The 17,874-nt window shown below is 41.3% G+C and overlaps 1 protein-coding gene across 9 annotated transcripts in view; it reads right to left on the bottom strand.

Moving 5' to 3' along the window:
- ADGRL1 (adhesion G protein-coupled receptor L1) overlaps positions 1–17,874 on the bottom strand; it is a 375,793-nt gene that overhangs the window by 26,305 nt on the left and 331,614 nt on the right. For 8 of the 9 annotated variants that reach the window (XM_040414670.1, XM_040414669.1, XM_040414664.1 and 5 more), the window contains 6 exons: positions 14,366–15,184; positions 5,074–5,373; positions 2,790–2,893; positions 2,461–2,646; positions 1,980–2,018; positions 1,665–1,848 (listed from right to left, as the gene is read on the bottom strand). In XM_040414670.1, the coding sequence (XP_040270604.1) occupies positions 1,665–1,848; positions 1,980–2,018; positions 2,461–2,646; positions 2,790–2,893; positions 5,074–5,373; positions 14,366–15,184 (1,632 nt within the window). The remainder of the gene's footprint in view (positions 1–1,664; positions 1,849–1,979; positions 2,019–2,460; positions 2,647–2,789; positions 2,894–5,073; positions 5,374–14,365; positions 15,185–17,874) is intronic. The other variant, XM_040414671.1, reaches the window with a different exon arrangement.

Below are 17,874 nucleotides of genomic sequence, written 5' to 3'. Positions count from 1 at the left end.
GAATTCTGCAATAAATCTGCCATGTTCTAACATACCCTTAGAGATCACACAGAGAGTGCGGAGGAAGGCACAGAACAAAATCACTTCAGTGAGTAAGCTCTGAGAACATACACTATAAGGTTGATTGGTGCTATGCTGTATAGAACGTGGGTTGTTGAATTGTTGGGTTTTCACAGCATGAAATTAGATTGGTAACAGCACACACATTTACAGTCCAATCTTTTTCACCCTGCTTTGTCAAAAGGATCTTTTCATGGACCAATAAGAATGCATAAGAACGCCCGTTCCAATAATTTCCCCCTTTATAGAGGGCAGTGATCAGCCGTAAAACAAGCTAACGCTTGCTTGGTGGCTGACTGGGTCTTTTACCTACCCATGTAAACAGGATATGTGTTGCCGACAACGAAAAGTGTATGGGGGACAAACAATTGTATCAACGATTATTCATTCCCCATGTGGTATCCATCGGCTAGTCTGAAGGTTCTTTATACAAGAGCCTATTGACTTGTTATATCTTTGATAGGTGCTTGCCGTGGCCTTACATCAACCCATCTAAAAGGACCCTTAGTCATAAATACATGACAAACCCATTGTAAATCAATGGGATCAATTAGGATCTGTTAGGATTTGCAATAAAATTAATGGTGGCTGACTGTCAATGACAGGACATGTAATAGGTGCTGTAACACCAAATTTCCTTCTGGTAAGTGCCTGGGCAGAGACGAGGGTGTAATGAAGGTGCCACCTATGTCTGGATGGATGGTGGACAAAAAAACAGCTGCACGTGATTGTCAGTGGATCAAATGATCCTGTCTACTGGTGGTCTGCCTGGGCCACCCAGAGCCTGTCCTCTGTATGGGTGCCCTCATGTAACCACTGCGGCCAAAATCTTCTAACAGCTACGTGAGAATGGCCTAGATGGAGGTCAATTCTTTGAAATGACCATCCTGCTTCTCTTAGTTCAATCACGCACTCATTCTCAAAGTCTGTCAACTGGGCAAAATGTCTGAGTGCCGTATAGGGGCATATCTAGCAGAAACCGATCTCTCAACAAGATGTATACCACCCTAAAGTAGCCTTTGAGAGCCTTTTCACAGGGCAGCAGGGGAAGCATGTTTATACCTTCTTGTGTCTAATCAAACCTGTAGTCTTTGACATATCTGTCATAACTGCTGGCTGAGTTTTGCAATCCAACATTTCTATCTGGGTGTGTTATTTTCTTTTTTTGTTATTGCGTGCACAACCATCTCGATCTGTTGAAGAACTAAATTTTCTAGCATACCTGAAAACCCGTCATCAAGTTGTGGTTTCGTAACAATTGGAGAGCCACAGTTTGGAGACCATGAATCTAGGATCATGTGGGAACGTCCAAGCAGATCTCTATCCTAGTTTTAGCCAAACATGTAGTCCCTCACTTTTTTTTTACCTTCTAGGTTGCCAGAGTATGGTTTTGGGTTGTCCTGACCGCCATGTTTGAATGAGTTCATAGCCGCTGTGTGCAACATAATATATCTGGTATCGAAGTCTTTAGACTAATATGATGTGAGTAAGAATCGCTTCATCAGTGTATTTAATTCTTTTTCTTAAACTACTCTTAAAGCAAGGGAATACTTTTTAAATATTTCTTCAAAAATGGCATAGCAACAACCCTACTGGTGCCTCACCAACATTAGGCTTAGCAGTCTGGAAGCGTGCAGGTTCCTTGACATTATCAGCCACTAGGAAAGCCCCTTCCTCCAATATGTCCAGTAACATGGTGGCTGCGTGTTCTTGCTCTGTGACATTCATGTCTCTCCATGATGGAAGTGCTTCTGGGCGTAAAAGGTTATCCACCGTCTCCACCACCGCCTGCACAAATAAAGTTCAGAATTAAAACCTCCTCATCAGTAGCTACCTGCTATAATACAGCACCGCGGACTGAATATGACTGTACATGTCCGCAGACAGTAATGTTAGGACCTGCACAATGTCATGTATACCTTGATGTAGTCCTTGCAGGTTCTCTCTCTCTTGTGCATCTGTAAAATAAAAAAAAGAGGGCTAAAAACTGGCATGCGTAATGCCTCTGTGGTTCAGCTCCAGAATAATGAATTCAGACAGTATATGGGAAAACTGAAACCGATGAGATTCACACTGTAACACAATGGAGAAATAAGCTCTTTAGATGCCCAGTGCTAAGCTAGTAAAATGTTTCTCCTTCCGATATGCCTAAGGATATACAGAATGGTACAGATGTCACCTTAAAGCTGCTCTGTTCCTAGAAGGAGCGGCTGTCATTTGACAGCTGTATCCTTTTTTACTAATTGGATAGCTGCATCTAACACGACAGTGTCTTCTTGGACTCATTTGGTAGATTTATTGGGCAGCCTGATTTTGCAAGGGGAAAGCATTAGATGATTTGGCAACCAGTAGGCCAATGAGTAGACGAGTGAGATAAATTTATAGTTTCAGTGAACTTACCCTATTGTAATTCTTCCCAGCACTCTCTCTTTCAATTGGTCTCAGGGCTTGTAACTGAGCATCGAGAATATCCAACAGCTGTTCCAGAAGACGTACAGACGAAGTAACATCCCCTGCATAGATCTGTCCACGTGTGTGACGGGCTAATTCCCCTGCAATGTTAGCGGCGTTCTCTCCACTCTTAATCTGTCAGGTATGAATGTAAGTCAAGTGTTAAATTGTGGATGATGAATTATATTTCAAATTGAATCATCTTAAAAAGATACCATACCGGTAGGAAATAATACTCTGCATGAGCATAGAAGCTCCCACCTACATATACGCCTTACCTTCTGTGCCACTTGATTGACCCAGGGAGAAGTGCAGTTACTCAGATCTGGCCCCCGAGGGTTCCACACTGCCAGTGTGGGCAAACAGAGAAAGGAGGCAATGCCTGAGGAGAAGATACAGAGTTCAGAAGTTATGTTGTGACTCCATATCAACTACTACAGTCTTTTGAAGGACTTCGTTTGGGTGTCAATGTTTACAAATGATAACTGGGATATTTTCCTCAAAAAAGCCAAAGAAACAAAGGTCTTCTCACTCCATGTGCACACACGTGATGAAGATGGTGACTGGAAAAATGCTGAGAACTTTCTATGCAAAAACTGGAAAGACTCTGGCACTCAACGCAGAAGGGTACAAATTCAAGGCTTTATTGTACGAACATCATTGTGGACATATTCCCTATACACTTACTGTACATGTTTTGATCTAGACCCACGTTCTGGACAGCCTACAGCTATTAGGGCATGCTGGGCATTGTAGTTTTGCAACAGCTGGAGATCCGCAGGTTGAGCATCCCTGATCTAAACCATCTTAGGAACATTTAGATCTAAACGCCTAAGCCTCTGAGGAACATGTCAATGATGATGTTTGTATAATTAAAACTTGAATTTTATCCATCCACATTGAGTTCTTGAGTCTTTCCAATATTTTCCTTATGGCCTGCAATATCTGCCTAGCTTTATGATTTACAGTATAGACCTTGGATGAGGGCAATTTTTTAAGGATATGTTTACCCCCCCCCCCCAGTGGAATCTGCAGCAGAAATCCAAGGATGACCTTCTGATTTGTGTCACTTTTTTTTATTTTGCATGCCATGGATACAGCCCCCCATTTAGGTTTTCTGTGGCAACTTTGAAAACCAAAATGAGGAATAGACCATAAAAAGGGAGAAAGTATACAGGACAGATATGACTTCTCCTCTACTTTGAATTTGTGGCTTGGTTTTGGTTTCCAAAACTGCATCAGGAAACCAGACCACTTGGCCGTACCCCATGGTTGTAACCATATTCAACAGGGCTAATCCGTGTATGGACACCTGCTGCAGTTTCGTGCCTGTTTACGAACAGAAACTGCACTAGGAAGGAACGTGTCCCTTCTAATGTGGTTTGAAAATCTGCATGCAAATAATTCATGGCCATAAGGAGCACGGACTTCCATTGAAAATACTAGGAGGCTGATTTGTTGTGGATTTCGGTGTAGATTCCATGCAGGAATCTGTGCAAAAAATGTTGCTGTGTGTACAAGTCCTTAAAGGGTTTTCCAGTGCCTCCTAATTAAACAAATTACATCAAAGTACTTACAAGGTTATGATCATACACTGTGCTTTCTATTAAAAGCAGAGCATGAGCACATTGCAATACCCCTAGAGACCTGGCATATACCTCCTGGGGTACCTATACCAAAGGTTGAAAACCTAGGCCTGAGGCGCAGTACCATGCAGGGAGTGTTTTGACTTGTCATGTTGACCACCTGATTTATCTCTCAGGAGCCAAGGTCACAATATGCCTCCGATCCTTAGATTTAGAACAAGCAGTGCAAATGTAATCAGAGTCCGCTCTCCATGCATACACGCACATGCACACAACTCGATATGTGTCATACATACTTTAAATCATATTCATTGTATAATGGTAAGAGCTTCAGCTTTCATTTCTTCTTCATTTTCAAGGTCTCTGCTTGCTGTCAGTGTCGAAGCATACTGAAGCTGCAAACTCATCCTGATCCGATCCAGGTGATCCAGAGGTCAGGTGTATTGGATAGCTCTTATCTATTGGGCCTTGCAATGTTTCTTTTCACCAACAGCTAGCAGATTCAGGACTTCATATACAGTGATCCCTCAAGATACAATGGCCTCAGGATATAATATTTTCAACATCAAATGGTCTTTTCTGACCCATCGTAAGTTGAAACCAGACTCAACATACAATGGCTCAGACTCAGATCCAACCAATCAAGGCCACTTCTCTGGTAAAACAGCTGTATTAGTTGCTAGTTAGCAGCTATTCCTGACTGTTATACGTAAGGACTTGTTTTCTCTGTCTTAGGTATCTGCTTATTTTTATTAAATCTTAATTTTCTCTCATCTTGGATGACATTTTGGGGTTTTGGAACCGATTAATCAACTTACAATGGTTTCAACATACAATGGTCGTCCTGAAACCAATTAATATTGTAACTTGAGGGACCACTGTGCAAAGTATGGCAGAAATCGAGTATAAATGTTTAATATACAATAAATAAGATATATTCACATACTTTAAAAACCTACAAACATCAACAACTTACCACGGGTACCCTTTGGACATGGTCTCTCCACTCGCATGCCTTGCTGGGTAGCTGGCCATTGTACTTTCCTCTCCTCACGGGCTGGACAGAAAATCTCTGGATGGGAATTCTGGTTAGAGGGGGGAGGACGACGTGTTCCAGGGGTAGGAGGATTATGGCCTACTTGATTGATAGCGCCTACTGGATGTGTTGTGAGGGGCTGCCGGCGGACAGTAGTGGTGGCAGAAGGTAGAGTAGTAACCGTCATTGGAGGTGGAGGTAGGGTAACGGTCACCACTGATGGGGTGGGAGTAACTGGACCTAGAATGTGAAAAATAAAACAGGAAAGACACATTTTTAAAAAGAAAGATGATATAACACAATAGTACAGTTGGCTATACACCTTATAGCAATGGTATTCCTATTGACCCCCCCCCCAAAAAAAAAAAACAACAACACGCACATAGGGCTTAGCTAAGCATGCATGTGTTCTGAATGAAGGCAGGAATGAAACCCTCTGCTAGATTCTTCTGGTAACCTTTTATCTCCCGTGAGAAAAAAAGGCTGGGCATGTTGAAATCCATCAGCCCAATCCTTGTTCCTCCTGATGCATACACATTAGAAGGTTCGCTGGTTCCAAAATATTTTATCAGTCTAATGTGCATGGCCAGCTTCACACTTTATGGGGACAGAAAAATCCCACTATGAATAAGGTTTGTCACTTGTCAGCCACCATCCCCCCCCAAAAAAGAAGGAAGATATAAAGTCAGTTCTCTTCATACCGTTGATGCCCGGGGCACCAGCTACTTGGAGTACACAGCCGGGAGCCCTGGCACAGTACGATGAGTCTCAGTTAGAATTAAATGTCCTCTATAAGGGAATCAAATAACTTCAGGCAACATCTCCCTATAGCCAGTGCCTCTTCTACTACGACTGCACCCGTTCTATTACCGTAGCATAATAAAGCAGAGGATTAACGGTTTTATTGGATTTTGGGAATGCACTAGAAATAAATATGAACTCATGAATATTGTGGGGAAGGCAGGCAGCAGACTGCTATCTGAAGAGAAACACATCGAAAAGTTTAAACCCCCTTCCCCCATTTCAAGCTTTCATGCATCACTACTAGGCTGGGATTATTATTAACATTCATTTAATAGGGTTTGTAATAATACCATACTTGGTCACGCAGCATAAAATGTTCATTGAATGTACAATATTACAATCCCCCATTTACAGGCAATGGAGTAAGGACTGATAACAAAGAAGGACATACGTTGCCACAAACATAACCATAATTGCTAATGATGCAAATAAGATCAGTAGATTATCGTCCTGTCTATGCTATCGTCCTGAGAGGTTGCTGTCACGCCCAGGCCCTAAGCCTGAGGGGTCCCAAAATGTCCCTCTGCCCCATGTGAGTAGATCAGTAAATTACTTGCGATAGATGGGTGGCCCTTTTATAGATTTTGCATTAGGGCCCAGGGATTTCAAGTTAGACCCCTGGTAAAAACAGAGTAGGAACGTTGATCTGATTATCAGCAGATTCTCATCTAAAATGTTGTCCAACTTCTCTCGGCCTGAATAATAAAACTTGAATGTGCTTTAAAATGTCTAACGTGAAGGGGTTATCCAGCGCAATATATATTGGTGGCAATGGAGGTTTAAAAACATTAAAAAATGAATACTCACCTTCACAGGTCCCTCACCGCTGCCGTTCTGGCTGTGCTCCATTTCCTCTGTTCTCCACTTCCTGCCTCGATTTCACATGCTGAAAATGTCAGGAAGGCCTGTTCAGCCAATCAATGGCCCTTCCTGGCATTTCAAGCTGGGACAGGAAGTGGAGAGCAGTGGGCACTGGAGCAGCATCGGAACAGTAGTGGCGGAGGATCGGTGAAGGCAAGTATTCATTCTTGTGTGTTTTTAAGTGTAAATGCAAGAACTAACAAAACTATTAACAAATATTCTATGAGGCATCATGAGTATAACCAATCTTATCTACTATAGATGGACAAGCAGATATAGAATATATAAGGGCCTCACCATATTAGGACACAAGAGGGTCTATATGGTCTTGGAATGTTGGCCTATATGGCTATAGTACTAGTTGTAGGAATATAGCAAAGGGCATATAATAAGCCTCTGTCTGACTTGGCAGGATTACGACGCGAAGACCACCACTTTTCACACGTTTATTTTTTTTCATACCTTGAAGGACTCAAAGTCCTTAGATCGTAAGACTCATTTTTCAATGCTTCTCCGTATGGACTGTAAATACATTTTTCTATGCAGTATGCACATAGATTTTTATGTAATTTCATTTTTCTTGTGCATTAAATGTTCCTTTTTTACTACTCTCCAAGAGGTTTTTGTTTTAAGTTTGCCTACAAGAATCTGTGATATTTAACATTAATCCCCTTTGAGCCCACTGCTACCGGGTTTTATTTAGCTGGAAAACACTTAAAGGGCCAGTTCACACCCAACTTTGGCAAGTTTTCACCTGAAAATCAGCTCCAAAAAGTCCCTCAAAACAGCCTCCCCTTCATTTTGATGGGAAGCAGCACTCCATGTGGAAAAAAGAAGGAGCATGCTCTGTCTAGGGGTGGAATCCGCTCTGACTCTCCCATTGCAATAAATGGGATGCGTAAAAAACACTGTACGTTTTCTGCATGGTTTTTGGCGTGGATCCACGCTAAAAACCATGAGCTAAACCACCCATTGGTAAAAAAAAAGTGTCCAAAAACCATATTAAAAATGCACAAAAAACACGCTGAAAAAAACACGCATAGGTTCCTGCTCTTAATTTTGTAGGAGGACTTTCAAAATCCATTGAGTGAACATACCCAAAAGTAGTATTCCCTCAATCAACAATTATCTAGCAATTTTCTCCCTCTAGCAACTCACTACTCTTCACCCCTTTCCATAAGCCACTATGGGCAGCATGTAATTTGATACTTAAGTTAGCCGACAGTCCATTTTAATGGACTAAAGACCCCATATACATTAGGCTATTGTCTGGCAAACCATCCCAACCCCACCCCACCACCAGATAATGTCGGAGGGAAAAAGGATCGAGCACTATGAATTTTATCACCTGATCCTTTTGTTCTCCCAGAAGATAAGCCACCATCAGGGGTGTCTGACAACAACTTTCACCTCTCTTCTCATTAAAAACACATACATATTTGCCCGAGCTGAGTGTTTAAATAGGGGGGTGGAGTCTGGAGAGATAACTATTAAGAGCACAAAGGCACCTTTAGTAGAGAATGTTTTCTGATAAGGGCAGCATGGTGGCTCAGTGGTTAGCACTGGTGCCTTGCACCAAGGACGACATCTGCATGGAGTTTGTATGTTCTCCCCATGTTTGCGTGGGTTTCCTCCCACACTCCAAAGACATAGATAGGGAACTTAGATTGTGAACCCCATTGGGGACAGCGTGATGCTAATGTCTGTAAAGCGCTGCGGAATATAGCATCGCTATATAAGTGTGTAAAATAAATAATTAAGATATATTACAAAGTTTCTTACATTCCCCTATACCAGTTATGGCTAACCTTGGCACTCCAGCTGTGGTAGAACTAAAACTCCCAAGATGCCCCCCTTGCTTGGCTGCTCTCATAACTCTATAGAAATAAATGGAGCATGCTGGGAGTCGTAGCTTCACCACAGCTGGAGTGCTGGAGGTTAGCCATCACTGCCCTATACTGTTGATTTATTCAAAGTTTGTTGAAAATGTAATGACCATTTAAATGGGATATAATACATAATATAATTACAACAGTTTACTTACATGCAGAGATTTAGCTCCCTTTGGAGGAAGTATGATAACCAGCCAGTCAACCAGACTCTTTGGATAGAATTATAATCATAAATTGGTAAGATTGCTATAAATAATTTAGTTGATATGTCTGGTAGTTATATAGATAACAAACTCATCTATAGCAGCAAAACTCTCATTGGTTAAATTATTTGGGGCATGTAGTGAAATTCTTCTCAGCGACAAGTCATTATTGGGGACTTTGTGCCTGATAATCTGGCTAAAAAAGCCCACTGTGGGCAATACAAGTGCCAAGATTGGATACTTTTTAATAATACTTATTGAGAATAGGATATCTATTTCTCTGAGGTTGGGTTCACAATGGCCATTAGATATGTTTCAGTATTAAAGGGAATCCAAACTCTTTGCACAGACACATAGCTGTGGTTCAGCTGATTAAAACACTGTTTTTCTTTGGTTGATCCGAGGCTCCATTCCTGAGTTATGATAATTTTTCTTAATATACAAATTAGGCATTTGGTGCAATGAGAGCTCAACATTGCTCCTGTTACACCCAAGCTCCCGTCATTTTCTGTGGCAGGCCCTCCCTTGCTGCTTTGCCACTGCCTGGCCCAGTCAATGAAACCAGAGGAGCTGGCTACAGAAAGGAGAGAAGCTTGTAGGTAACAAGAGAAACGGTGATGCCCTCGTTGAAACCAAAGGCCTAATTTGCATATTTAAAAAGTATCATAACTCATGAACGGAGCTTCGAATCAACAAAAGAAAAATGGTGTTTTAATCAGGTGAGCCATAGCTATGTGTCTATAAGAATAGTTTGATAGGAAGGTCGTAGGTGATAGATTCCCTTTAAGAATCAAATATTTTAAGCCAAGAAGCCAAAAACGCTACATTTTAGAAAGTTCTTTTTAATGGCGGCAAGCTCTAGATGGGATGTTATTGTGATGAGTGACAGCATTGACTCCTGTTCTATTGTCTTCTATAAGTTTACATCAACTCATTATACAGGATTAAGTGTGTCCTCGTAAAAAAGCAAAGAACCGGAATCGTACAGTTGTCCATTACTTGAAAACAGGGCATTGACAGGGAAAACCTTTAAGCGCTATGAATGTCCCCGGAATCGGGGAAGGTTGACAGCTGTAAGATAATATTTGTTTAACAATGCCACAAGAGCACATGTCTTTCAGATTGGGCTATCCTAGAACAATAGGTCAGGTTTATTTCTTTACGGCTGAAGGACTCAAGGGCAGTACAGGGGCACAGAGTATTCAGGATGCAGGCAGAAGTTTAGCAAATCAATCAGACAGTTCCCCGAGCATAACATGAACCTGTTATCTGTAACTAACATCCTTCCCATGTACACAATCAAAATACAAAAGACTCTATAAAAAGTAAAACACTCTATTATATTTATTATGACGATACAGAATTCTGTGAAATGTGAACTGTTATTTTAACAGTCCTCATTTGGCTTGGACTACATGACAGGCTTTACTGGACATAGCCCCGGCAGTAGTAATGTTCTGGCAATATCGACAGCTTGCCTTTTTGCCACATGGGCAGTTCAACCTGCAATTTTTTTAGGTCATCCAGAATTGCGATTATAGGAGTTATTATTCTCCTGCAGAAGTTGCACTTTATGTCTAGTAATCCTATTGAACGGCAATGCCGCCCGCCCGAAATGACTAAAATATATGAAGAATAGAAATTTAAATCCAAATAGGCAGAAAGTATAATATAGACAAATCATTTTGGGTGGGTCATCTACAGCTAACCTTAATTTAGGAATTATCCTTTACTGAAGGTCATTCTTCGATGCAGTAGCCCTAGTTGGAACCTCCACTACAATAAGGGGTGAAATGTCATTAATGTAAATATTGGTCAAGTCTAAGGACAACATTGGTGAGATCAATGGACAGCTACATATGCAAGGCTTCCAAGAAGTTGCTTATTCTGATAAGTGATATGGAAAAATAACACTACTACTGAATTTTTGCCTTAGATGCCGAATGGAAAAAAAACCACGTAGTTTGCCTTATCTTCAGAATGTCATAGATTCTGAACACGGTACTCCTCCAACAAGACCAGGTTTATCAAGTACATCTGGACAAATAAACTCGCTGTCCTCTAGATCAGTTCCATGTATGTACACAATGGTATAATTTGGTGTACAGAAGAAAGGTGCTGGGCCAGTATCCAGAAAGAGAAGGGTTCTTCAGCACTTTAAAATAGGTTGAAACCAAAACTTTATTTCCACATAAAAATTATCACGTATGCACCCAAAACAAGACCTTCATTTATGCATTTCGAACCAGATGTTTTGCTTTGCGTGTACATTCAATGTTTTACCATAGAATAATTTTTTTTGTTTTTTTAAAGGTTATTTTTTAGCCCACAGTGAGGAGTCTTACAAGAATTGCATTACAATTATTTTTTTTACCTTACCAGGTGCTCCTAAGTATGTTGCAACCACTTTCTAGCCTGGTTTTAACTCACAATGTTTGTGGGTTGCACCTGTGCAATCAGGCAGCCTTGGGCGCAGACAGCTCACAGTGCTCAAGGCTGCTTGACTGTGCAGATGCAACCGCCATACATTGCGGGTCAAAACCGGGCTAAGATCATGTGCCCGTGGTACGGCATGTGATCCCAAAAGTGACCCCAACATAATTAGACCAGGGAGAACAGCGCTCGCCCTGTAAGGTAAAAAAAATAAATCATTGTAATTCAATTACACTGTGGGCAAGTTGAGATAAAAAATAAAAAAACAGGATAACCCCTTTAACCTATTTTTGAATTCTTGAGACCCCTTTCTTTCTGGATACCGCAAAAAGATCACCTTTTTGAGAAGTACACCCCTTTATCCAGACTAGATTTCTTGTGAAAGATTGTAGTTCCATACTGGCCTATGAGAGGCAATTTTGGTTGGTTGTCTCAAAGAGTTTTCAATGTATTTGGTTAGATTCCCATACTGGAGTTATTTTGGAGAATTCTGTGCCTACAGAATGGATGTGAAGGGAACAAGGTGGTCACCAGTGAATTTATTTCACTAATTATCTACAGTGAGGAACAGAAGTATTTGAACACCCAGCGATTTTGCAATTTCTCCCACTTAGAAATCATGGAGGGGTCTGAAATTCACATTGTAGGTGCATTCCCACTCTGAGAGACAGAATTTTTTTTAAAAAATTCAGGAAATCACATTGTATGATTTTTAAAGAATTTATTTGTCTTGCACTGCTGAACATAAATATTTCAACACCTGAGAAACAGCAAGAATTCTAGCTCTCAAAGACCTGTTACTGTGCCTTTAAAAAGTCCACCTCTACTCCACTCATTAATCTAACTTAGTAGCACCTGTCTGAGCTCTTTAAAGACACCTGTCCACCCCACAGTCAGTCAGATGCCAACTACTACCATGGGCAAGACCAAAGAGCTGTCAAAAGACACCAGAGACAATATTGTGGACCTCCACAGGGCTGGAAAGGGCTACGGGGCAATTGCCAAGCAGCTTGGTGAAAATAGATCAACTGTTGGAGCAATTGTTAGAAAATGGAAGAGGCTAAAGACGACTGTCAGTCTCCCTCGGACTGGGGAGATCTCCCTCGGACCATAGAAGATCTCACCTCGTGGGGTATCACTGATGATAAGAAAGGTGAGGAATCAGCCCAGAACTACAAGGGAGGAGCTGGTCAATGACATAAAGAGAGCTGGGACCACAGTTTCGAAAGGTCACTGTCGGTAAAACACTACGCCGTCATCGTTTCAAATCATGCATTGCACGGAAGGTTCCCCTGCTCAAGTCATCACATGTCAAGGCCCGTCGGAATTTTGCCAATGACCATTTGGATGATCCAGAGAAGGCATGGGAGAAAGTCATGTGGTCAGATGAGACCAAAGTAGAACTTTTTGGTCTAAACTTCACTCGTCATGTTTGGAGGAAAAAGAAGGATGAGTTGCACCCCAAGAACACCATCCCTTCTGTGAAGGGGACAGGACGACTGCACTGCATTAAGGAGAGGATGAATTGGGCCATTTATTGTGAGATTTTGAGCAACAATCTCCTTCCCCCAGTCGGAGCATTGAAGATGGGTCGTGGCTGGGTCTTCCAACATGACAACGACCCGAAGCACACAGCCAGGATAACCAAGGAGTGGCTCCGTAAGAAGCATATCAAGGTACTGGAGTGGCCTAGCCAGTCTCCAGACCTAAATCCAATAGAACATCTTTGGAGGGAGATGAAACTCCATGTTGCTCAGCGACAGCACCGAAACCTGACAGATCTAGAACAGAATTGTGTGGGGGAGTAGGCCAAAATCCCTGTTGCAGTGTGTGCAAACCTGGTCAAGAACTACAGGAAACGTTTGACCTCTGTAATTGCAAACAAAGGCTATTGTTCCAAATATTAACACTGATTTTCTCAGGTGTTCAAATACTTATGTTCAGCAGTGCAAGACAAATAAATTCTTTGAAAATCATACAATGTGATTTCCTGAATTTTTTTTTTATTCTGTCTCTCAGAGTGGGAATGCACCTACAATGTGAATTTCAGACCCCTCCATGATTTCTAAGTGGGAGAACTTGCAAAATCGCACAGGGTGTTCAAATACTTCTGTTCCTCACTGTAAATAATGGCTCTTCAGGGTAATTTTTTTTTCATCTTTTAACCCTCAGAGCTTCTTTTATTTTTAGTCAGGAAAATCACTGGTGACCACTACATTTCAATTCTGTAGACACAAGGACAGGTAATAGAGCTTTACAGTGTGAAAACCTTACTAAACACCTCTTGAATGTTTTTGCAGTCCAGTTAATATGTTATGGAGGGGGAGTGAGGTATTATGCTTAACTGGAGTCAGACCTTTTACGGTTTTCAGGGAAGTTTATCTTTAAATGTGCACATCATCTACTTTGTAAAGACCTCAACTTGTGAAGCGAAGCTATATACAGCGCAGCAGCTATCAAGTATCATGCTAGGATAGAAAATGACTCTTGCCGTCATAGATGACCCTTTTTGCCTTTGTAGCTTCTTTTCTACTAGGAATGTCCATGAACTTCATCAATCGTTTAATGTCTCTGTACTTTTTTCTTTTGTCTATTTTTTACATATATCTTTTGACCACACTGTTATACCTTATTCCAACTGTGATGAAACAAAAGGTTCTCAGAATTTTGAATTACTAAGACCTTTCCATTCCAATTCCTCTTTTTAGCTGCGAGAATATTTTCCTGCAATTGACACAATACACTGGAAGAAATGGTTTTAATTTCCCAGTAAAGACATCCCATCAGGTCACACTATAGTAATGCCTCTTGGATCAGATTCAGGTTCTAACTAAAAAGGATCTTACCTGTAAGTAAAGTACCAGGACCCTTCTAGACCTTTTATCTTCCTTTTTAGTAGCTACTATCAGATAATATGATATATTTACAACATTGTATACTGATAATTGTGGATATCATGCAGACCTCTCATGTTATTTCACCAACATGCAGTGTCCCCCACTTCATGTAAACAATTATCCCCATTTTCCAAAAACTAACCTTCTGCTGGATCCGGAGGGCCAAACCTCAATGCATAGCGCACAAGAAAGTAGTTGTTCCAGACATATAGTTGTCCATCCCTTGGGTTGTAGTCCACAGATGACACAAATTGATATGGATTGGGAAAATCCATACCATTGGCTCCATTTGTTCCTAATGGTTCTTCTCTGTTTCGGTGAGTATTGAAGGCATACTCTAATCTGTTACCTGCTGATTCGTTATCATCATCCGCATACACTGATTTCAACACGTAAAGGACCCCACAAGCCATGAAAGCATTTGATGCTGAACGCTTATCATATGTAGTGTCCCATGTGCCCTCAAAACGGAGAGTATACGGATTAAGCTGGGTGATCACCAGCCTCCCACTGTTTCCTTCTGTAGCATAGATAACCCACAAGCCATTCTCATCCACCGCCAAGTCTATATCAGTTTTACCGCCCCATCTGTACGGTGAGGTATCATGATAATTAGCTGTAGCTATAATGGCCTCTCCACTCTTGATCCGTGTCCTAAGATCATATTTCACAATGTTACGTGTACGTTCTTTGTTATAAAAGGCAGCCCCATCATATACTACAAAGCCTGTTCCATCCACACGACTTGGTAGACGATACGTAGTAGTGTGTCGGCCAGCAGCATAGTCCTCCCATGATGCATACTCTGTCAATGTATCTGTACGATATGGGATCCATGGCATAACATAGAGACGCTCTCCAGCTTGAAGGGGATCTCGACACCATGCTCCTGACTGGTGCTCAGATTCATGGGTAGAAGTGGGTTCTAGAATTTCTTGTAACATTCCCGGGCAGACAAAAACTGTGAGGAAGGGAAGAAATGGGAAAGGAAAGAGGGAGGAAGAAATGAAATATGAAAGGAAATGACAGTAGAACCGTGTGTGAATTGTGGTTGAATGGCAAAAAAAAAAAATAATAACAGTTAAGTGGTACATATAGGAAATCAGGAAAAAAAGCCATTGAGAAAAATGAACCATGTTAAAAAATAAAGCAATTATGAGAAAATTAGATGGATTAGGATGATAAGAAGTGGAATAAGGATGTTGAATGAGCAATGAATGACAAATAGAAAGAGCATAAAAAAGGAAGGAAAGAGACGGGGCAGGATGGGAAAGAGAAAAGAAAATTGTTGTGAGCTGAGAATTCTCTCTGCACCCCCTGTATTAACCCTGTGATCATAGGAGGATGAGTCTGGGGGAGTGAGAAGGGTATGACAAGGGAAGAAGATTAAGAGAGAGAATCAGAAGAGAAGACCCTCTCCTAATCTCAAAAAACTCCCACTCTCAACATATGACTATCTCAGCCTATCTGGCTTACAGCAATACCAAAACTTTCCCACATTTTTAAGTTCCTTACCTTTATCATAAGCTTTGTCCTGATCGCTCTACCCAACCACATTCTCCTTGAATACTATCCTACATTGCTGAGATCATCTAATGAGCTATTTCATGGCTTAGGAGTCTCTATTTCCTTCACCGTGCTGTGAAAACTTTTTTTCCGTCCCTTTAGGAAGTGTCTCTTTCCCCCATCTCATAAGCAACTCTCTCTCCCCCTCCTCCTCCTCATGACTTATATCTTCTCCATCCCCGCAGTACAGAAAATGACACGTTTATTGCCATGGCAATGCTGTTAGGGGAGGGAGAAAGAAAAAAAAATCTCTGAGGTCACATATCATCCTTACAGCCAATCATGAACCATTGGTGGTTGACCTCCCCCCACTGAGGATCTCTGTTGCTGCTCAGGCTGGGATCCTGAAAGCTAATTGGGTTAGAGGGGAGCTGATTAAACAGCCATGAGGTGTGAGACGCAAGAAAGAGACCTGCTGAGTTGCATCGTGGGTAAATGAAATTGGCATCCACTATCCTGTTGGACGGAAATATTGATTAAGTGAAATAAACTCAGAAAACAAGTATCCCATTTGAAGGAAAGTCCTGTTGTGTCAATGTTCCCCTTAGATAGGGGAACCCATTAAAAGAACACCCCATTTTCTAGGTTAATCTCATATCCCTGCAATTTAGTCCCCCATTATAAAGTTAATTTACCACCCAGCTAAACAGGACACCCGAGGAGAAGACACCACTGATACACAGCAGAGGCATCAGTGGATGGAGTGGAGCACTAAGAATTAAAGGGTAACTGTCATATATTTTTTTTTTATTTGACAGTTTATTAGAGCTAGGTATGTATATCTGAGTTAGTCTGTCAATGATTGTCAAAAGATCTGTAATTACCTTATAATAACAGCTTTCATTAATGTCCTCTGTCCCTTTCCACTGCTCCCTTAAAAGACAGTTGCTATGGCTTGTCTGTCTCTGGCTAAGAAGATAGAGGGGCGGTCCTTCACACTGCATGCCTGCATTAGGCTTCGGAGGTGTGTCTCTCAGTAATCCAATCTGATTGGCTGGCAGAGAGCTGCTGGCTACAGCAAGTGTGTATGGGAAGTGAGGGAAAGCAGTTTTGGCCTCAGAGAACTGGCAGAGGAGCCATCTTGAGAAGGTCCTCATATTGTAAATATTTAAACAGCCGTAACTAAGGGAAAAACTCAAGGAAAACAGTGGTATGTGAAGAAACTAAGGACTGCTTTATGCATAATGCTGCTGCAACAGTAACATATGCTAAAATTGATTTTTTTATGAAAACATGACGGTTACACTTTAACTGGGGTCAGTTCAAACTGGCAGACATCCACTATGTCTTGATCTATATGGTTAAGCTTAATCTGCTGGTCAGTGGTCTTATGAAAGTTCCTACTAGCTAATATAAAGAATTTTTATACGTTTTAACACACATTAGGATTTATTCGCTGTCTTTTAAAGATAGTTCTGTGAGTATATTCTATACCTCAGCATGGCCTGATAACTGGTGTGCTCTATTCCTTTCTTTATGCATTTGGTTAACCCTAGTAATTTGGTAATCTCTTTCTTGGGCTTCTGACTGTCCACTAAAAATCATACTAGATTGAACTACTGACTTAGGCTCTGTTCACATTTTTATTTTCCATCAAGGGTTTCAATATTTTAGCTATCTCAATGCCAAGAACACCAGAACCCCAACATAAACATGGTGAACCCCATTACAGAGCACAAGTGACAGGTGATCCTATTTCTCGCAATACATTTTTAGCTGCGTGTCTGATGCTATATCTATATTCAGGCTACTTTCACACTTGCGGCAGATTTCAGAACTGCTTGCTGGATCTGGCAAAACGTATGCCAACTGATGACATTTGTAAGACTGATCAGGATCCTGATCAGACTGAAAAATGCATTGAAATGTTGGATCCGTCTTTCCGGTGTCATCTGGCAAATTTTTTCACCTTTTTTTCTGTCTGCGGATCCGGCATTCTGGTATTTTGAATGCCGGTTCCGGCACTAATATATTCCTATGGAAAAAAAATCCGGATCCGGCATTCAGGCAAGTCTTCAGTTTTTTTGACCGGAGATAAAACCGTTGCATGCTGCGGTTTTATCTTTTGCCTGATCAGTCAAAAAG

This window comes from Bufo bufo, chromosome 1, assembly GCF_905171765.1.
Source record: "Bufo bufo chromosome 1, aBufBuf1.1, whole genome shotgun sequence".
Lineage (NCBI taxonomy): Eukaryota > Metazoa > Chordata > Amphibia > Anura > Bufonidae > Bufo > Bufo bufo.
This window is presented reverse-complemented; position numbering and strand designations above follow the sequence as displayed.